Source organism: Camelus dromedarius, chromosome 6, assembly GCF_036321535.1.
Source record: "Camelus dromedarius isolate mCamDro1 chromosome 6, mCamDro1.pat, whole genome shotgun sequence".
In the NCBI taxonomy this organism is placed as follows: Eukaryota; Metazoa; Chordata; class Mammalia; order Artiodactyla; family Camelidae; genus Camelus; species Camelus dromedarius.
Window position 1 is genome coordinate 39,309,270 of NC_087441.1, and position 22,152 is coordinate 39,331,421.

General features: G+C 40.6%; 2 protein-coding genes across 2 annotated transcripts in view; one reads left to right on the forward strand and one right to left on the reverse strand.

Moving 5' to 3' along the window:
• Positions 1-20,611, forward strand: part of TRAPPC3L (trafficking protein particle complex subunit 3L) — a 45,802-nt gene extending 25,191 nt beyond the window's left edge. Inside the window, exons 5-6 of the mRNA XM_031456205.2 lie at positions 12,168-12,353; positions 15,681-20,611. Of these exons, the coding sequence (XP_031312065.1) occupies positions 12,168-12,353; positions 15,681-15,800 (306 nt within the window). The 3' untranslated portion in view covers positions 15,801-20,611. The remainder of the gene's footprint in view (positions 1-12,167; positions 12,354-15,680) is intronic.
• CALHM5 (calcium homeostasis modulator family member 5) lies at positions 4,682-9,473 on the reverse strand. Its single transcript, XM_010979141.3, has 2 exons — positions 8,816-9,473; positions 4,682-5,355 (listed from the first exon to the last, which is right to left on the reverse strand). The coding sequence occupies exons 1-2, from the start codon at positions 9,353-9,355 to the stop codon at positions 4,966-4,968; spliced, it is 930 nt and encodes a 309-aa protein (XP_010977443.1). The 5' UTR covers positions 9,356-9,473; the 3' UTR covers positions 4,682-4,965.
• Positions 20,612-22,152: the final 1,541 nt, after the last annotated feature.

Here is a 22,152-nt window from a genome sequence, read left to right on the forward strand (position 1 = left end):
CAGATCCTTCCTTGTGTCAGCTCCTCAGGGCAGTCTAGGCTCCCTTGGGGACTTTGGGCAATGATGGGATTGGGTTGAATACATGATAATGATCAAGGAAGCAACCACACAAAGGAGAAAAATCTTCACCCTCACAGCTGCCACATAAAAGGTGCATGAACAGATCCACTGCTCCTTGCTATTTACCTCATGGGTGAGGGGCTACAAATGTCAAAATGTCAAGTATTGACTCTATTCTGGTTGCATGAGTGGGAAAAGGAGAAGGAGAGGGTAGGGGTAGGTGATACAAAAATTGAGACCCCAAGATAACTTAGTTGTAATTTAAAATTATTATTAAATCAATGAAATTCTAATAGGAACATAGCAGTGGCCTAGTTCTGAATCCAAAACCATAAGGTTTCTTGAAAATTTTACAGTATAACAAGGAGAATAATGGGAAACTCACAAACTCCATTCTCTTGAAACAGAAAATGTTTCTCCATAATAAGAGTATAGCTTGTGGCAGGGAAAATTGATCCAAAAGACCTATCTGAAGGCATATTTAGTAATGTTACTGGGCTTTAAAGATGAAGAAAGAATTTTGTGAGAATAGAGGCAAAAATATCATGTTAGTAATGAGTTAAGATGGCACTGGATTTTTCCTTAACAATATTCAATCACAATGGACAATGGAGTAACACTTAAAATATATCCAAGTAGAGAACCAGCAAAACTGTCCTTAAAGTATAAAATAGGCCAATAACTTGAATATGTAAAACTCAGGGACTAGGATTCCTGAGAACCTTTTCTGAGAATAATACTAAAGAATAAACTCCAGGCAAACAGGGATTGACTGTCACAGCTTCAGCAAAAGAACTGTGGTGAACACATAATTTATTTTATTGCATAACTATTATGAAAATTTTCAAACACACACAAATATAAAGAGAATATGTAATAAGCACCATGTACCTACTATTGAGCTTCAATAAGTATTAATATTTTGGCTATCTTATTTCAACTTTCAGCTCTTCCCTTTTTTGTGCTAAAATATTTTAAAGAAAGTGCTAGACATCATTGTAATTCATATATAAATATTTCAACATGCATCTCTAGCTGGTAAGGACTTTTTTTTAAAAAAAAAAAAGTGTAAACCAACATGCTACTATCATAAATATCAAAATGAACAATTCCCTGATGTCATCTAATACTCATTTAATACCCATTCATAGTTCCCTAAATATTTCAAAAATATGCTATGTTGGTTGGTTGCTTGAAACAGGACACAAATAAGACCCACATGTTGCTTCTGGTTGTTATATATCTTATATCTCTTTTATTCTATTTTATAAATGCCATTGGTCTATGGAAAACTGGGTCACATGTCAAATAGAATGTCCTATATTGTAGATGTACTTGGTTGCTTCCTTGTGGTGCTAGTTAACTTGTTTTCTCTTGCCTATACTTCCTGTAAACTAGTAGCAAGAACTAAATACTTGATTAGATTCAGATTTAATTTTTTTTCAGGAAACAGTATTTCACAGGTGGTACTTTGTATTTACTCTTGCACTGCATAACATTAGGAGGCACATAATATGCGGTTGTCCCATTTTTAGTGATGCTAAGACAGAGTGGCATTCCAAGTGGCTTCAAGTTGCATGCTTCTCACCCATCACACTTCCAACAAGTTGTTGAGAGATTATTATTTATTGTCTAGATCCATTATGTCCTTAGGGGTTGCAAAATTGTTATTTTATAATTCTGAAAAGTTCTACAAATAATAAAATAATCAAGAATCAGTAAGGTAGAGGCATATAAAATTGATGCACAGAAAGTAATAGTTTTTTCAGGTACTCAAGTAACCATCACTTGGAAGATATCACAAAAAAAAATGAAACCATTTGTACCAGCAGCAAAGAATACCTACAAATGCACACTTGCAAAACTTATGTGAGGAAAACGTTAAAATATCCCTAAAGGATGAAAGGTAGTGTTGAGTAAGTGGAAAATAAACGGAAAGTCACCCCATGTTCTCAGACAGATTGATGACAGCATAATGTGTAGTTCAGTAAGATCTGGGGCGGGGCCCAAGATTCTGCTTTTCTTGTAGCCTGCATTCCCCAGCATGGCCTGCTCTGTGTCTTAGAGCAGTTGTTCTCAAGATGTGATCCCTAGCCCAACAGCAGCAGCAGCACCTGAGAACTTGTTAAAAACACAAATTCCCTCACATCACCCCAGACCTACCAAATCAGACAGTCAGACGCAGCAATCTACATTTTAACAAGCCATCCGAATGATTTTGACATGGCTTAAAGTTTGAGAACCTCTGCTCCAGCACTTCTAAAATCTAAGTTGCACAGGAATCACCTAAGGTCTAGTTAAACTGCAGGCTCAATTCAGCAGTTCTAGGTAGGGTCTGATTCTGCATTACTAACTAGCTTCCTCGTGATGTTTATGCTGGTGGTCTGAAGACAACACCGAGGAGCAAGACTGGAAGACCCATCTGTTCCGGCTTGCTCAAGGCCAGCCTGGCTTGTACCTTCCACTCCCATTTTTTTCTAGACATTAATGACAAATAATATGTTTATTTTCAATTGAATTTAACCCACAGCAGTGTGTTCCTCTCAAACCAAATTTAACCCAAAATAATTTAAATTGTACTTCAGGCTTTGGTGGAGACAGTTCGGAGAGGTACCTATTCATCATCTATCAGATCATTTCATGGAGGAGATACTGCTTACTGGAATCAAAAGGGAAAAACTAGTAAGGAAAAAACCTATGCATAGGGCGAATTTTGGTATAAGTCTATATATCAATGCAATTTGCCTCTGATTTCTCTCTTTAATAAATTCTGATCCTCATGTGTTAGTGTTCAGGCTATCTTACTTCATATTGCTCCAAAATTTGATGGCTTAAAACAACAAACATTTATTTAAGCTCACGATTTTCTGGATCAGGGATTTGGACAGGACATAGCCGGGACCCCTTAATAACATCGGCAGCCTCAGATGGGGTAGCTCAAAAGTCTGGATGTCTGGAGTGACTTCCCTCAAACCGTAGATCTGGGGTCTTTTTTCTGGCTGTTGGTTGGGTTCCCTGATTCTGGTGCACGTCATGTCTCCTGAGGCTGGAATGTCCAAAATGGCTTCTTCACTCGCATGCCTGGCACCTAGGCTAGAACGACTCGAACAGTTGGGGCTGGCCAAGTACCATCTGTCTCTCTCTCTCTCTCTCTCTTTCTCTTTTTCTCTCTCTCTCTCCTCACTCTGTCTCTCCACTTGGCTAACTTGGTCTTCTTCAGAGTTTGGGAAATTCAGGGTAATTGCTCTTCCTGTCTGCTGGCCGGCTTTCAGCAGGCTGAGCACTGCCAGAAACCAAGGCTTAACTGCAACAGTTTTGCAATCTGGCTTAACTTCTGCTTCATTCTATTGGTTTGTTAAAGCCAGAATCAAGGAGAAGGGAAAAAGACCCATCTCTCAGTCGGAGCCATTGAGCCATATTTCATTTACCATGGTTTGGTTTGGTTTTGTTACAGTGAAACCCAGATGCACCAAAGATGGCTTGGTTAGAAGCAAAATAAATGCAAAAAAATGCTACCTGTTAAACCTTTTTAGAAAGTTCATATCAGCTCATAGAGCCCATGGTTAGCATCTCTTCCTAACTCTGCCTTCAGTGCCATCACCTTGGTAACTTGAAATTGCATCACAGAAATTGGCAAACACTTTGAATCAGGGCTTTTTTTTTTTTCTCAAAGAGCCAGTTGTTAAACATTTTATCACAAACCATGTTTAAAACCCAAGTAATATTTCAAATATTGCAACTCCCAGCCCCCATCTCCCACTCTCCCACCTACACACACAACCTGACTCTGCACCTCCAAGTTTCCCAGGACATGTTCCAGGTCTTTTACCTCCAGGGTCCTTCCCCCAATCTGGGATAAAGTTCCATGGTAATAGGGAGTTCATTCCCAGGATTCTCCAACTAGGAGGCAAGGACTCTCTGTGGCGGGAGGTGTGAGCCACAGCATACAACATGGTGCCTCTTCTTTAAATATCAATTCCACTCAGAGATTTAGAGGGAATTAATATATATATTTAAACTAACATGGATGTATTACATAATAGACTGCAAAATTTGCATTCTGTAGGGGCCCACAAAAAAGTTTTTAGTTTCTTATAAAATCACAAGGAAATAGACGAACTTTAAGGTTGAAAAAAACTTTTAACATTAATATTAATGTATATGTCTTTATATCAATACAGTCATAAATATATGTGTGTGTATACATGTGTGTGCTTGTGTGTATGTGTATGCATGTACTTTTTAATGTAGAAACTGGTCCATGAAGGCAAAAGTGCCTAGAGCCCACAAAAATCATAATACAGCCCTGAATATAGGGGTCTACTTTCAGTACAGAGTTGAAACATGTGAAAAGCTCTGAATTTTAGGTATCATATCCTTTCAACGTGTTATTTTTGAGAAACAAGGTCTTCAGATTCCAAAGAAATGAATTTCAAGCCATAGAATTTCATACATCCTTGAAAGGCAGTAGGAGAGATTTACAGAAGGAATTCCACTGTGATTACACTGCAGATCCCACTGTACAGCTGTCTGTTAAGAGTACCTCGCTCACTCACTATTAAGAGTACCTGCCCCCAGGTGCCATGACCAATATTTACACAGAGCAGCAGAACTTCTTGCATGAGTCTCACTGTCAATCGTAAAATCTTAGAACTTGAAGCCACTGAGCCCAAACCCCAACCAATGCAAAGGCACTTTTGTCACCACCCTTGGCCAGTCATTCAGCGTCAGTCTGAGCACTTGACGCTGTCTGCAGTGGGAGCTGTAAACTTGCTTCCCTTTGGGTAATTGTCTTGTAAGGAAACACTAAATGTGAGAAAACGCAGAGATACTCAGGTAGCTGGTGACTGTGGGAAGATGTCAGAATGAGTGTACTGTTGGACACTGCGAGTCAGTGATGATGAGCTACACATTGTGGGCAGTACCCACAAGCACCATTGTGGTCTCATCGTCCTCAGGGCTATGTTCCAGACTGTCCTCCACCACCCTGTGGAGGGTGCTGTAGTGTTGCCGGCTTTGGTGGAAAGAATGCAGCTCTGAAGCAGCCTCCCAGGCTGCAAAGGTGGGCAAGGGGAAGGCATCTGGCCTCTTGTTTTCAAAGAAGCATTTCAGGTTTCTCTCGCTCAGCTTTTTGGCATAGTCCAGGAATGTATTTTCCAACTGCTCCTTCTCTTTTTGTGCGTATGTCTTCCAAAAATCCAGCTGAAGGTAGCTAACTTTAGATCGGCAGCGAGTGACACAAGTGGTGAGCAGAGAGAAGAAGGATGCTGAACAAATCAGGAACCATCCTAGAATCTTAGAAAGAAAGAAACATTGAGGACATACAAAGCTCAGTCACTTCTCAGGGAGCGGTGGTGGTGTCATTGTAAAGTGTACAGCTAAATTAATCCCACAGTCATTGCCAGACCTTGGTTGAAGTCCTTCATCTTAATTATTAACAACAGTTTTTTACAGTCAAATAAAGTTATGGTCTTCCTAACCTCTAGTCTCCATCCTACACACCATTGCTGATTTGCAAAGAAACACCCGGAATGCAGGCAAATGGAAAAGAGCAAAAATAGAGATTATCCAAGAACTGGACAAGCCAAGCCCTCAAATGGTACTAGCTATTAGAGGAACGAATTCTGTGCATGAGTAAATGTGGTCATGTGAGCAAACGACCAGTTCCTTAGCCAGGTGTTTTCAGGCCTCGACAAACGCATATTCATGGATAGCGAACTGATTTTTCCCGTGTTACATTGTTTGCAGAGAACAGCAGACCCTCCCTGAGAGAAATACCATTACTCATTATCCATCACACAGTAACGCAAACATAATACAACACGGAAACTGAGGCTATAAAAATTGGAAGCCTTCATAAAAGCTGAAGGAAAAAAATAGAGTCACTCCGAATCTTCAGCATTGCTGATTCTGAATTTTGGTAATTGGAAAAAACAGATTCCTCTCTGAATACAATCTGGCTCAGCTGGGTTGTTTGTTTTTTTTTTTTCCCCTCTGAATTCCCAAAACAGAAGTCTAAACAGCTCAACTTATCTTCTAAACTTTTTTGTTTTTGTTTTCACAAATGGAATTACTTTCATGTGTGGGCAACTAGCAAAGCTCTTTCAAAATTTCTCTTAACATGTTAGTTAAATGGTCCTTAGTATTTCTCACCAGATAGGCCTATTTGAACAGAGAATCAGCAATCTGCAAATGAACCCATTCAGACCATAACAGAACCACAAATAAGCTCCAAAGCTTTAAACCAGTGGTCCCCAAACTCTGACTCAGACCATGGAGGTCATTGTGCAGGATCTCAGACCCCACTTGTGTGCCTTTAGCACTTGCTGGGTTTTAATCTCAGCTTTCCCCTTTTATGGGTATTCTCTGTGCCTCAGTTTCCGTATGTGTAAAGTAGGGGTTCCCCACCTCAGAGGGTAATTGGGGGGGGTTAAAATGAGGTGATGTAGACATATACGGGATTCAGTAAGTGTCAGCTACGATCACCTCCTGCTATTTTTCAAACGTATGCACGTCTATGTAGAAGCATTACTGAATGCAGGGCATCTTTCTGACATGACTCATGAATGAGGCTTAGCTCCCATCGTGTGAAAGTCCTTCTGTTTACTTTAATCACTCGTGGTTGGCTACCTCAGATCTTCCTCCTTTCTAACCTCTACCTTTCTTTTCCCGCACAGCCTATCCTCCTGTAGGCCAGTAGACCATCTCACCTCAATATCTGAACCAATTCTTCTGAATTATAAACTATTTGATCAGCTCAGACTCGTCTTCCCCCCACTGGATAACTTTAGCTTCTCCTTGGTCTCACCTGGGTGCTGAACACTGTCCTCTTGCTCTTCCCTAATTCATGGTACCCAGCCAGAATCTGACTAGACATGGTGGATGCTCCTCCCCAGCCCTCAATAGTGTCCCATTCTGCACGGGTCTTCTCCTTCAAACCCTGGCATTTTTCTCATCAATTTAGGACACTTACAGTGTGCCAGTAGCTTTATGCCCATTTATGCCCATTAACTCTATACTTCCCAGCAACCCTCCAATGTAGGTGTTATTACCCTCAACTATGAGGGAACTGGGGCTCAGAGGGGTCAAACCGGTAGCTCTGGGCCCCATAGCTGGTAAGTGGCAGAATCAGGATTCAAACCCAAGGTTGACCAATTCAAGATGGAGTTCTTGCCACTACTCTACTCTCCCTTCCTTAAGAATAGAGAGCCATCCAGCTGTAATTCTTGTTTTTCTGCCCCACCTATGGATGGGGCACTTTTTCCACTCCCACACACATACCCAACTGTTGGTCTGGACTGTTTGTTGCTGCTGCCTGTCTGAAGCACTGCGGTCAACACCTGCTCTTGATATAGCTCCCTTTGCCAACATCCCTTATGCAGCCGCCTTGGAATCAGCCCCCAGGTCCTCTTCATTCCTCCAAAAGGTAAACAGATCAGTGTGCCCAGGCTAAGCTAGGACAGGATGTGCATGATTTCCTTACACCTGTGTTTAGAGAAGAAGAAACGCTCACACAGTGATAAGAGTTTGGATCTGGCACTACATGAATGAAGCCTGGTGCCTGAGGACACAAATCATACAACATAACATTTGTAATTAATACCTTCCTTCAACAAAAGAAGGAAGACATATGGGAGCCTGGCATGTTTTTATCTAAGATGTGCTTTATGCATTAAACAAAAGATTTTTGTTTGGGAGCATTTTTAGGTTTCTCAGTTTATGAAAAGAGTGTGACTATACTGTCAACCAGTTTTGGAAAGTCTGATTTTAAAAGATTTTGCCTTGCTATGTTGTTGAAAAGGCAAGTCTGTGATGAAAAAGTAAAATTACACTATTTTTACCACCTTTCATCTTAAATAGCATTTCTGACAAACTGTGAATCTGTTTATGTACTCTTATTGCTTGTTTGGGGAATGAATTCCTACTATTCACAAGTAAGAATTCAGTCTCTTCCTGAGGCAGGGCCAGGCTCACATCTGGATTTGTGCTCACATACCTGGAAGGGTGACAAGCTACTTCCTTGAGTCAATCAGCTAAAGCTGCAATTTCCTTCTCTTAAAGAAAATAATGCCCCAAATCTTGAGCTTCTAAAGTGAACGTAAGAACCTCTTTCGCTGTAGAGTACAGAGAGCATAGGATGCAACCTTCCCAGAGAATATAGTCCCGTTTCCCTGAAGTCTATTTAAAGACTGCCAGCACCCACTTTGTACAGGAAATCCTTCTCAGTCTTGACAATATTTATGCACAGAGATAGCCATTGCCAGAAATCAAGGGAATCACTACACTAATTGTATTATGTGCAGCTTTGAAAAGTGGTAGCCCCGTTGGCTCAGCTGTATTTTAATAGATGAATGCTACATGTGCTTTTGAGAAGCCAGTTTGAAAATAATTGACAAAAGGCAGTAACTTCTAATTACAGCTCTGTTGTTAACACTATTATGAGTTAGCCTCATGCATTATTTACAAAGTCCGCCCCAACAGATTGTTTTAAAGTGCTTAAGCATTTACATATGTATAACTCAGAGGCTATTTCCTTTTCGGAAATGGAAAAGACAATGCAATCAGCAATTTTACTAGCCATCCAAACTCTAAAAAGCATTTCCTGAGATTGTCTTAACGCTGCACCACATTCCAGTTTCCATTTAGTTTCAAAATGTTCTAGCAGGATTCAGGCTCAGCCCTGACTTAAAGGAGTACAGAGAGAATACATCAAGCTCACGCTGCAGGGAGAGAAAGGCACTTTGTCCTTTCTTACCTGAGACTGGGCTTGCAGGGACAGCTTCAGTTCCTCGTTGTCTGTGGGGGTCATGCTGGTTTTGCCACAAGATACTTTGTGAAGTTCTTTCCAGCACTCTGTGGGTTTGTCCTTGCAGATCAGTCTCAGGAGTCTTGAACTTGTGGTCCCGCTCACAGCACATTCATAGAAAGTTCCATTGAGCAAAGCCACAGAAAGCCACATCACTGGAGCCACCAATGAACTCAGAGTGATCTGGCCAAGGACATGGAAGAAGCGGCAGTTGTGGCCTCTGGGGAAGATTTTCCTGGGATTCACACAGCAGCCTGTGAAGAGTTTCCAGGACCTGTTGTTCAGAAAGAATCCCAGGATCAATAACACCCAGGCAGGAGCAAAGAGGAAAACCAGTCCGTAGACCACGTTCTCAGTGCTGCAGGGACACTTAAAAGCCACGAGTGAAAAGAGACGCTCACCTCCCACGGTCAGCAGAGCCATGAAGCTGTAGCCAATAACCGTCTTCTGGTTGAGGAGGAACTTTACAATCCCCTGAAAAGCATCCATTTTGGAGGTACTTGGAGGGCAAAGGCTTTGCTCTTATTTATTGGCAGAGAAGCTGTGGCAGCGGCCGAGGGTGGAGCTCTTTCTTCATTAGAAACAACAGTCCTCCTTCTCAGACTGATTTCAGCCAGATAAGGAAGCAGTGTCATTCCCCAGGAATGAATGTTTCCCAACAGTGCTCAGACAATGCCTCCTCCTGGTGGATACTGGGCCATGACACCAGAGCCAAAACACTGAGAATGAGAGTAAATTCAAAGTGAACAGCCTCCATTTCTATGTTATTTCCATGTGGCTTGGATTGAAAATCAGAAAGAAATTCCAACTCTTACAAATAATAATAGCCTAGGAATTTTCCAACCAGAGGAATCAACATTAGCATAAACTGGGTTTCAGCCAATTGATTGAAAGCCAAATCAAGTCTCCAAGTCTAGAGTTTCATGATGGTATTTTTCTCTTGCTACTGAAGACTTTTGCTTCTTTAACTTAAGATTTGGAAGATTCACTTTATATCCTCTTTAACTGAATAGTGACTTGAACTAAATTTTAGGATTTGGGCCATTTGAAATTTATTTGGAAAAGTTCAGAGAGAGTTTGAGTGTTGAATAAAAGACACAGTGAGAAGGGTCCTCATTATTTCTTTCCTAAGCTATCATAGTAACTTCTTTTTTTTTTTTTTTTTTTGAGTTACAGTCAGTTTACAATGTTATGTCAATTTCTGGTGTATAGCACAATTTTTCAGTCATACATGAATATACATATATTCCTTTTCATATTCTTTTTCATTGTGATCTACTACAAGATCTTGAATATATTTCCCTGTGCTATACAGTATAAACTTGTTTATCTATTCTATATATACCTGTCAGTATCTACAAATCTCAAACTCCCAGTCTGTCCTTTTCCACCCCACTCCCCTCTGGCAACCACATGTTTGTACTCTATGTCTGTGAGTCTGTTTCTGTTTTATATCATAGTAACCTCTTGATTGGCCTTTCTGCCTTTGACTTCGTGCCCACCCTCCTTCTCGTCCCTCAGTCCATCCTCCATGCTGACACGAAGGAGATCGCTCTAAAAGAGAAATCCAGGTCTTCCCCCTAGCCTACCCCCACCTTGGGGCTCTCCACTGCCTGTTGATAGATGCCAACTTCCCCTGAACCTCACCATGGTATTCCATGTCCTTGACATGTTCCTTCTACCTGGAATATCTAACCTCCCCCACCTGACCTTGTCCACCTGGCAAATGCTCACTCAGTATTCATGAACAGGGTAGAAGCTTCTTCCTCTGTGAACATTTCAAGGGCTGCTTCCTAACATATAACATTGTGCTTGCAGTGCTTGTCATAATTGCAGTTATTTGTTTAACATCTGTCACTGCTTTTAGACTATGAGCGCCCATAAAACAGGAACTACATCTTATTAAATTTTGTGTTCTGGGTGTAAATATGATGTCAAGCACAGAATGTATGCTTACTCAATATTTTTTTTTTCAAACAGTAGTCGAACTCCACTGTGTGCCAGGCACTCTACTGGACAGGCGGTGCTCAATGAGTACTACTGAATGAATGAGTGAATGAATGAATGCATGGTGAACCCTTTAGTACTTCTACTTATAAATAATTTAAGGAAATTGTCTCCATTTCTGTCCTGCACTGCTTTTCATTTTAAATTTAAATTAATTAAATCACTTGAAAGACAACAACAATCAGGATGACAAACTTCCATTAATAAACTTTAAATTCCAGGCCTGTGTATTTTGTGAAAAGAAAGTCCTTTGGACTAGAAGCCAAGGAACCAAGTTCTAGTATAAACTTGGCCGTATCGTTTTACGTCTCTGAACCCTAGCTGCCTCATTTGTGAAGCTGGAGCTAGAAAAGAAAGTCTCCAAGATTTCCTCAGTCTCTACATTGTAGAATTCTTTAAGCCCTTTAAAACAGCAGGCTTTTCTGAAAAGCTACTTTATGACTCATCTATGTGCCTCCCACCACTACCCCTTACTCCTTTGCAGAGACTTGTCGTCCTTAGTGACATGACTCCCTCCACTTCCCAAAACACACCCTTGGGTCTAATCTTCCCACAGCACCCTCCGTCCTCTACTCTGTCCCCTTCCTATTGTGGTGGCTGTGTCTTGGGTCCCTTCTAATTCGAGACTTTATCCTTTACTAGGCTCATGTGACAAATAACGTGCTAGTATACTGACGATTAGTAATATTTTAGTTTCTCATGCTCCTAAAGGGTATTTATCTTTTTAATTTTTTATTTTATACAATTTTAAAGGTTACTTTCCATTTACAGTTATTACAAAATAGTGGCTATATTCCCCGTGTTGTACAGCACATCCTTGTAGCCTGTCTTACACCCAATAGTTTGTACCTCCCGCTCCCCCACCCCAAACTGGCCCTCCCCCCTGCACTGGTAACCACTAGCTTGTTCTCTATATCTGTGAGTCTGTTTCTTTTATGTGATATTTTTTAGATTCCACACATAAGCAATACATACGTATATCTTTATCTGACCTATTTCACTTAAGGGATATTTATTTTTGAAAATTTTTTTTCAGAAATAATGCCTTAGCTGTTTCATAAGTCATATTGCTTCCAAAGGAAACTAGTCCTTTAGGATATTCCATAAAAATGAAAGGGTTTAAGATTTGCACAAGTCATAGGGTCAGTAAATTTCAAAGCTGAGTGTGAACCACACTTCCTGACTACAGACTCCCCGAGCTTCCCTTGTTCCCTGGGTATGTGGTATTTAGGTGCCCTCCTAATAGTTATTTGTTCTTGACCAAGTTTTGTAATTTTTTTTTCCTCTTTATTAGGTTGCTTTCAAGATGTACTTGGGGATCACACCAAGTGTGACCTGTAACAATTCCAGCAGGAATGAATTTTCCCTGATTCTAGACAAGAATCCTCTGGTAGAGTTTGTGGAAGAGCTCCCCGCTGGCCGATCCTCTCTGTGCTACTGCAATTTACTCTGTGGGATTATCAGAGGTGCCCTGGAAATGGTAAAGCTCGTCCTTTATCCTGCCAAGTAGCTTCATCATCCAGTCATCCAGTGCTGTGGAACTAATTACCCCCAATGTAGCCACTTAAAACAACAAATATTTATTGTCTCACACAGTTTCTGAGGATCAGAAATCTGGGAGCAGTTTTGCTAGGGCGTTGTGACTCAGAGCCTTTCACAGCTTAATGCACATGCAGTTAAGAGGCTGGTCAGGGCTGCAGCCTCTGAAGACTTGACTAAGGCTAGGGAACCCACTCCCAAACACTCACACAGCCTCCATGCCTTGCTGGCAGCGGGCTAAAGGCTTCATAAAGTTCCTTGTTACATAGGCCTCCTTATAGAGCTAATTCCAACAGGTGCTGCCAACTCTGCTGCAGCCTTGGAGGGCACTACCTAGGGCGTGAACAATAGGAGGCGGGATCTTTGCTGGCCATTTTGGAGGCTGGCTTCCACCCCTGAATTGTTCATTGATGTAACTAAGACAATGCATCTGTTGCATTGGGCATACAAAGACAAGGACACAGTTGCTGCCTTTCAAGAGTCGTCTGTCCAGGAGAGAAGTTAGATGTGTAAGGAAGTGTGGCTTAGGGCTGTGAGAGGACCTGGGATGGGGCGGGGGTCGAGGGAGCAGGGAAGCCTTCCTAGGAAAACTCTAAGCTGACATTTGAAAGATAAAAAGCAGTTAGGTGAAGGTCTTGGGGTAAGGGGAAAATAATATTCCAGGTGAAAGGAGAACCGTGTCCAAAGGCACAAAAAGAATGTTTCACTCAAGGAAAAGGAAGCTGGATTAGTTCAGTATGCATCCTATGTAGACCGAGAGAGGTATCGTCACGAAAAAAGGAAGTTTACATTCTTTACAGAGACCTGATTTTTTTTTTAAAGGGAGATTCATATGATAAGCTTTGAATTTGGATTTTTATCTTGAAAGCAGCAGAGCTTCCCATTATAGGCTTATAGGGGAATGATATCTTGAAATTTCTGTTTTAGGAATTTCATTACTTCATTAACAAAGTGAAAGTGTACAGGAGGGTACAACGCTGGAGGGGGCAGGCGAGCAGTTAGGAAGCCCATGATGGTAACTCTAAGAAAAGCCAGAATAAAGCGCTGAGAGAAGGAGAAGAGGGGAGGAAACCAATTGGAACAACATTAAGAAGGTAGAACAGACAATACTAGGTCATCAGTTGCCTGAAAGAGAGAAGACTGAGAAAGAGACCCAGGAATTATTTTTAGGTTCTGAGCGACCTGTAGGTATGGCTGTGCTATTAACCAAGAGAGCAACCCAGGAGGAGCACACCGGGTTTGGGAGAGACGAAGAGAGCTGTTCGATTCGGAAGCTGCTGGGATTGAGGTGTGACACACACACACCAGTGGCAATATCCAGGAAGCAGTTGTTAAACATGTCTGGAAGTCACAGAAGTGGGCTGGAGAGCCACTGAGACTGTCAGAGAACGCCTAGCATTGTGTGTAGGGCAAGAACAGATGGAGCCCTGTGAGGCAACAAAACATAATGAGTAAGTTGAAGAGAGAATACAAAGGCTGCAAAAGATACCAAGAAGGAATAATCAGAGGTAGAAGAAAGATCAGGAAAGAACAGAGATAGAAACACTGGAAGAGAGCATTTCACAAAAAGGGAGTGATTCACCAGATCAAGGGTAGCAGAGAGGCATGTAAAACAGGATCTGAAAAATAGTCAGAACACTTAAGGACCGAAAGATCAAGAAGGACCTTAGTGAAAGGTGTTTTGGGAAAGTAGAGGAAGAAGATGATGTTTTAAAGACTGAGGAGCCAAGGGCAGCAGAGAAAGATGTGATAGCCAGCAATGTCTCATTTTTCCAGAAGTTTAGCTGGTTACAAATGGTGAGACCAGATGGGAGCCAAAGACTAGACATGTGTTGACCTACCCAATAATGAGACATGCATATAATGTTCACTTATATGTAATAATTAGGGGAAGGATATAATAACAGTTAAAGCCAAAAATGTGAAATCATAAAAATAATTTATTATTCACACAAATCCTCCATGCTTCTACCCTGTTATTTTTTTAGGCCGTGAAATCAAGTAAGGGGAAGGGAATTGTTCTGGGAGCTTCTAGGCAAAGCAACGAACCATAAAACCAAGTTCAAAATAGGATAAAGGAGCCTCCAGCTTTCAAGGATAACAGTTGATTACGTGCTGAATGACAAATCTGTTTCAGACCTCAGGTGGCCCCAAATACCCAAAGAACTTCAATGTAGTCTTCTTGTTATTTTAATTGATTTTCAGCTAAATTGTAACAAAGACAAAAAGTGTCTTACGGGAAAAGAATTTTTTTTTCTATATTTCAGAGTGCGTTATACATCCTTCTCCTGGATGGCAGGCAACACAAACGCATGGTTTTTGCACCCTGTACAAGCCAATAATTTGGCTCCTCGAAGTCTATGGTTTAACAAATCCAGGCTGGTTGGCTGAGGACTTTTTAGTGAGAAGGGGGGGTGAGTCAGATAAGACTGAATAACTATTAACCAATTGCCTACTAGACTCAAGCCTTTTCCATTTATTATTTGCTTTTACTTGGTAATTTTTGCTTATTTATCTTATTTATCCCAATGACTTAAAATAACTGAGCAGGCCTTCTGCTGAGGATAGTTCAGCAACACGCTGCTCTTATGTGAGTGTATTTTAATGACTAGAGCAGTAAGCCCTGAGGGCTTACTTCAATGTCTGGGAAAAGAGGAATGCTCTATAGTGGGAAAGAAGGCCTGGGTATCAAATATTCACATCTACAATTTCAATCTTTAATTTTATACTTATAATTTATTTAGTTGGTATTCTTTCAAAGCTCTCAAAGCCATAGTGATTGCTAAATGTTGTTAGGAGAAGTGATTATGCTATTTATCTAATGACAGAATGATTTATAGCCAGTCAGTTAGAGAAGAGTCGTTTAAGAAGCCTTTATCCTTGAGGTTCTGCTTGGCGAGGGGCATCAGGGCAAGGCTATCTTTAAGCTGGGGACTTGTGTTCTTCTTGGGATGGATCCATAGTTTAGACCTGCACTGTGAGCAAAAATGGGTCCATGTCCTGGGCTTGCCCCAGAATCAACCAGGTTGGGCCTGTCCGGGTCCACCCTTCTCTCTGCAGACTCCCACACAGAGCTGACCACAGCCAGACCATCAGTGGAGGACACAGAGCAAAGGGCCCTTCGTCCACAGAACAATCTCTTTTTTTATCATTCCATAAGGAAAGTCAGCTCTTTATGGGGTAAATAAAGCTGAAGCAAGAGACAGAAAAGTTTAGAATTTTTTAAAAACCTGAATGATGCAGACTTGTTTGTTTTTTTTTCCCCTAGGTTCATTTGGCTGCTGATGTTACATTCTTGCAAGACAGACTAAAAGGCGACAGTGTGACAGAAATAGGAATAACATTTCTAAAAAAGTTAGATGAGAGAAAATACAGACGGAAAAAATGAAGAATAGCATGCAAAATGCCACGGGCTGGCTGGTTGGGGAATTAATATTAGCTCAACATATATAGCCATATAAATTTTGAATTGCTTAATAGCATGGAATTTAAAAGGCGTATAAATCAGCTAGAAATTTGAAATGCAGAGCATTAAGATTTAAATCTTTTTCTCTTTGCTTATAAATCACACATTTTCAATTTCAAGTCCAAAAGATTTCATGTACAAATAATTCCTTGTAAGATAGCAAGCATGAATTCTACATATTACATAGTCTGTCCTAAGAGTGTCTCTGTATTTCACTTACTTACGGTAAGAAAAAAAAGTTTACCACTTACACAGCCGGTGTATTTATCCCTTCTTAGTGGAAAAAAGAATGAAATGATACAATATAAAGTTCACTCTATTAAGACAATTTCTAGATATTGTATATTGCACTACCCATAGAAACAGTGCCATTATAACACTTTTCCATATTTTTAAGAAACTATAGATAGATGATTTTTCTCATATTGGTTTGGCTTATAGCTTCAGCCTCCTGAAGCTACTCTTAGTTTATAACTATCAAGGCAAGCTATTTACTTATATGCTAATTCTGAAATATTTTAAAATAGCTTTTAATTTTAATTCATTTAATTTTGAGACAGCTGATATTAACCAAATCCTTTCCTTTTCTCATGAAATATTGCTGATGGTCAGGCCAGGAAATTCCTAAAATGAGAGGTAAATAATGTACTTTGAGAATACTTTCTTACCTCAAAGCTTATTCAGTTAGACCTTTTGGTATCATTTTTATCCCCTGAAAATCATACAAAGTATATTTTGTTTGTAACCAGAACATATTTCAAATTCAAAGTGTACTGGACAAATAAACAATAATCTTTACCAGATCACGAGCATACAGCAGTCCAGAAGTAGAGAACTCAGATTACAAGTAAAAGTTACAACTAGTGGGGAACCATTAGTTAAAACTTGCATAAGTGATACAGTAGTGATAGACCTCAACTGGGACTCGGGAGCCTGAACATGCAGCCCCAGTGCAGTTTCTAGTGGTGTCAGCTGATCCTGACTGGTGGCTGGTTCAGGGCAAGGCATGTCATCTCTCAGCCTCTCTCCATCTGTCTCTCTGTCTCATTTATCTGTAAAATGAGAGGATTGGACATAATAAATGTCAAAAAAACTAGGAGAAAGAAGACTGGGGGAAATGGTTTGTTCCTCACCTACCCAGATGTCTCTTCAAAAGGACGCTGAGGTAGGTATTAAGGACCAAACAATATCACTTATGCAGCTGCAGCATCAGCGGAAGTATTTTCAAGCCAGTTCCACAGAATACCAGGAGTAGTATCTGGAAGAACGTTATCTGATACCAGAAGGGATATCATAATGCCATGTATTTTAAACTGATGCCTTCAAGAAAAATATTTGCCTACAAGCCATTCCAAAGCTTCTTTCAGGATATTTCCATCTCCTGCTCAGTGTCCTCTTTCTCCGTAATAGTACACTCACCCCTCCAGGAACCCACAATATTCATGTCTATGGGCCTCCCTCTTAGGTCGTCACCCAACTAGCTGTCTTGAAAATGTTCCATGCCCTGGAGTATTCTCCTACCTGTCTACAGCCTCCTTTCCTTTCTCCCTCAACCCAGCCGTCAGAATTCCCTTAGCCCAATGTCTTCATTCCCTACCCTTGAAAGCAGCTTAACTAATTCTCTCCATGATGCTGAGTGTTGGAACTGGTGATGGCTTCAGAGTGAGGTTTGTTCTCCATCCCTTTTCTGTTTTCTTCACCCTGGGGAAGGAAGCAAGTCTCCTGGCACTGAACTTACGCTATGAAAGATGATCTATATAACCAAGAGAATGTCTTATTTGTATTCACTAGGTGCTCTATCTTGAAGAATGTGAGAATCTAGAAAGTATTGTTCATTAGAATTTTGACAGCTACTTATATAGATTTTCTAATAGCCACATTAAAAAAAGCAAAAAGATAAATTAAGGTTAAAAAAAGTTAACAAGTTGAGGGGAGGATAGAGCCCAGAGGTAGAGTGTGTGCTTAGCATGCATGTAGTCCTGGGTTCAATTTCCAGTACCTTCATTAAAAATAAATGAATAAGTAAATAAATACCTAATTACCCCCCCCAAAAATTTAAAAATAGAAGAAATCAAAAAAGTAAAATTAAAGGTAACATTAATTTTAATAATATATTTTATTTAGACTAATTATCCAAAATATTTAGCAAATAGAAAAATTATGATAGACAGTTTACATTCCTTTTGTACTAAATCTTCGCACTCTAGTGTAATGCAAAGTATTTTACACTTTTAGTGCATCTCAATTGAGGCTAAATTTTCAAAGCTTACAGTGAAACGCAGTCCTACCAAAACAAACTGTGTTTAGAGTTGTTTAGTAGCTTCAGTTTTTAAATCTAAATTAATTAAAATGAAAGTAGATTAAAAGTGCATTTCCTCAGTCACACTAGTCACATTGTAAGTATTCAGCAGCCGTGCATGGCTGCAGGTACTCCTTGTACAGCACAGGTCTAGCACTCCCAGGCAAAGAGCTGTTGCACCTCCCTGTGGGGAAGATCCAGGTTCACAGAGAGAAAGAGGAAATGCGAAGAAAGAGAAAAGGTAAGGAAAACCAGGGGAAAGAGATCATCAGAAATCCATGAAATGCTTTCTCTCCACAAACTTGAGTGGTGATCCAGAAAAAGAGGAAGGTTTCATAGCAAAGAGAGTTTGCACACCATCCCCTGGGCTCCAAATGTATTTTCACTGCTTTTATGTAAAGTTGAGTCTTTCTAATATGGAAGTTGTACAGCGTAACTACAGAGTTATATGATTTTTTTTCTAATTTCATAAAAGCCTTCACTCTGAACCCAAAACCTTGAGCAATGTAGAGATGTTTATCATTTCTGCTCAGCCAAAAGAGAGGAAAGGTTTAGGGGCAGAGAGAGAGTTTTGTACTATTCAAATGACCTCACCAGATGGTTGCCTGAGCTGTTTACTGAAGGAGCCTGCCTCAGTGCCTATTCACTAAAAGCTGCCAGGAAGTAGACATGCCTACCCTCAGCAGCCTGCACATTCATTTTTTGCCTTCTCAAATCTCTCGGTTTCACCCATGAATTATTGGAAGCCTGGATCTCTTTAGTAGTTGAAATGGATTGTTCTGAATAAGTGGAAAGTTCCCTCTTCTTGTTTATGAAGGACCAGAATAAAAATTTGGAAAACCAGATGCTTGAAATGAGAAGAAGACGTTAAAACTTTTGTAACCAAAGAAGCCACTATAACCAAGATCTGCTAAGTGTTAAAGTAACGTCGTTACTGCTGAAGGATATAATGTTATTCAATGTTAAGAGTTTCTTCAAGACCTACTATACAGCACAGGGAACTATATTCGACTTCTTATAATAACATATAATGGAAAAGAATCTGAAAAGAAAAAATACATATGTACGTATGTGTATAACTGAATCTCTTTGCTGGTCACCTGAAACTAACATTGTAAATCAACAACTACACTTCAATAAAAAATAGAATTAAAAAAAAATCAAGAGATTAATAAAAAGAGTCTCTCCTGTTGGGACTGTAGACTCTGGGCAGTGGTAATTTCTCCTCAGTAACACTGAAGGAGTCCCTGGTGAAAGCAACCTCCCAGCCCCAGAAAGTTGGCATCACAAAAGACTCCCTCTTAAAAAAGAAAGCCAGGTTTTGTTTACTCCTCCTGGTTGCATATTCCTTAAAAAAATCTGTCCAGCTGCTGCACTTCCTCATTCTGGCAAACCTTCCAGAAATTTAGCTGGACATGACCAAAGGTCAACCAGCAGTGGCTACAGCAAATAATCAGCAGAAAAGGCATGTGGCCAGTGTAATGTACCCATCTATGCTCTGAAAAGGAAACACTCAGTTCTTATTCAATCAGCAGTAGTTACCCTAAAACTGAAAACAAGCCATAGCCACAACAATTATCAGCAAAATACTATTTTTCAAGTGTGTCATTAAGAGAAGACAAGCTAAACAAAACACATCAACAGTTGGAAATCCTTCACTACAAACAGTTAAGAAATAAATGTCCTAGGATAATTCCTTGTTCTCCCTTAAACTCAGACTCTGTCTTTCCCAATTAAATCTTTCTTTACTTTTCTTCCTTCAGTTTCGTCTTTCATGTTTTCTTCCAAAGAAATCTCCCTGCAACTCCTTTACTTTCTTTTTTATTCTCTCTTTAATTCCCTTTGTTTTAATTATTCTTCATGTAATGGACATTTGTTGGTTGCCTGTATCATCCCTTCTCCTAAAAGAACGACATTCTTCTGTTCAGGTGCCCCCGCTTTGTTAGGCAACCATCTACTGCAGGGAAGTCATCCACAGCCCCAGCTCCACTGCTGTCACCTGGTACAGCAGCTCTTTCCCGGCTTAAAACCACCCCCTTGCCAGCCAGGTCTAAGCCAATGGCATTCCGCAGACCTAGAGGGGAACAAAGATGACTGGGTTGAAGAGAAGAAAAGCTTGCCTGTTACATGAGGCAATAACTCCAATTTTCCTTTAAGCGAGTAGAGCTGGGTTTCTGTTACAGTAATGCAACGAAGTTCACTGTATGATAATATGTGACAGGTCAGATAATTTGCAACACATTGGAGAATACCAAAGAATAAAACGTTTATTAGTACATTTTTCACATGAATGAAATAAAATGTGGATTTACAACAGCTCTTTTCCTCACAAAGAGAAAAAGATTACAGGACAAAGAAGACAGAAAGCAGCATTAGAGTGTGCATCTGTACAGCCCAGGGCCCAGAAAAGGGAGATTTCACAGAAAGAAAGGAGACATTTTAAATCAGTGGTAACTCTTTAAAAAAGAAAAAAAAAAAATCATCCTTTTCAGGTCCTAGCTTCAATTGTTCCTGCTGAAAACTTAAATCACATCAGGAGTCACTTGAGGATTCCAAAGTCAGAACAATTTTCTGATTTCTGGAGCCTCCCAGTGGCCTGAATCTTTCAGGCCAGCAGACTGTATTTAGTGACTTTCTATTTCTGTGTAGCCCGTGAATCACACAGATTGCAGTGATTTAAGGGAGGAAATGCTCACTCCCAGCCGTCTGTATATGCCAATAATAGAAGCACCTGGAAATGCTGCTTTCTTGGATTCAGTTAAGATTTTTATCAGTTGCTAGGCACATTAATTAGATGTATGTCACTTAAATTTCATAACAGTCTGTGAAGCACGAAGGTGGTAACATAGAGAGAGAAGGGGTTGGATATAATGTACAAAGGGGGCTACATTTGTCTGCTTTGAGTGTGTTAAGACGAGGGGTTGGTGAGTAAAGGGAGTTGGCAGTGTCTCCCGAGTATCTAGCTTGGGAGACTGAGCGAGGGACCGCAGGAAAAGGAAGCAGCTTAGGAAAGAAGTTACAAGCTTTGAGTATTTTGAGTTGGAGGTGACTGAGACATCCAAACATCAGACACTCAGAGGTCTGAACTGAAGGTGGACTTTGGCATCTTCGGTACAGGAATAATAATAGTAAAAGCAGAGGATGTGGATGGCAGCATCCAGGGAGAACATGGACTTCAGAAGATACAAGGAGCAAAGTTAGACTCTCGAGAGATATCACCATTCAAGAGGCAGCAAGGGAAGACGGAGATGGGAGAAACTGAGCCGCCAAGGCCGAGAGAATTTTGAGGAGAATAGAGTGAGCCAAGGCATTAGATGCCACAGAAAAGCCAAGAAAGTTAGTCCAGAAAAGGGACATTGGATTTGATAAGGAGAAGGTCTTTGCCTCCCAGTAATTACAGGGCAAGACGGAGGCAGCAGCCTCACTGCCAAGGACTGAAGGGTCAGTGGAATGTGAGATGCTAGAACAGATGATTGCTTGACTGTAAATGGAAAGAGATGTAAGATACTCTTTTATTTTTAATTTTTTAAGAATGCAGGCATATGAAAATATAGGAGAGAGGGACGATTGATGAAGCAAGGTTGTTAGAATGTTGAAGGGGACCAGATCATAGGAGAAAAATTTGGCTCTGGACAGCATAAAGGCGACCTCTTCCTCTGAGGCAAAAAGTGGGGACGGTGAGAGCGGGCGTAGAGAGAAGTGGGCCTGGGCGCACTAGTGGAGGACTCGATAGAGCTCATGGCCATTGGCCTCAATCTTTCCTGTGAAGGAAGATTGAAGGTCTTGGTGGCAGGCCCCTACCCGTCCTCTCAGCACTCACACCCAGAAGTAGAACACACAACGTCTTTACTTCCCCTGTGCGCTAACCAGCAATTCTCCGCCCTCACTCCAACACAACGGGGAAAACGCTGTCAACTGGGAATAATGCACAACCTAGAAGTTGAGACTTATGTTTCATTCATTGGCCTTACTGAG

Bases quoted from the DNA above. Each gene is read 5' to 3' on its own strand.
- CALHM5 (XM_010979141.3), bottom strand. From the start codon at position 9,355: ATGGATGCTTTTCAGGGGATTGTAAAGTTCCTCCTCAACCAGAAGACG. The intron at 5,356-8,815 runs GTAAGAAAGGAC...TTTCTTTCTAAG, and splicing joins CCCTGCAAGCCCAGTCTCAG to ATTCTAGGATGGTTCCTGAT.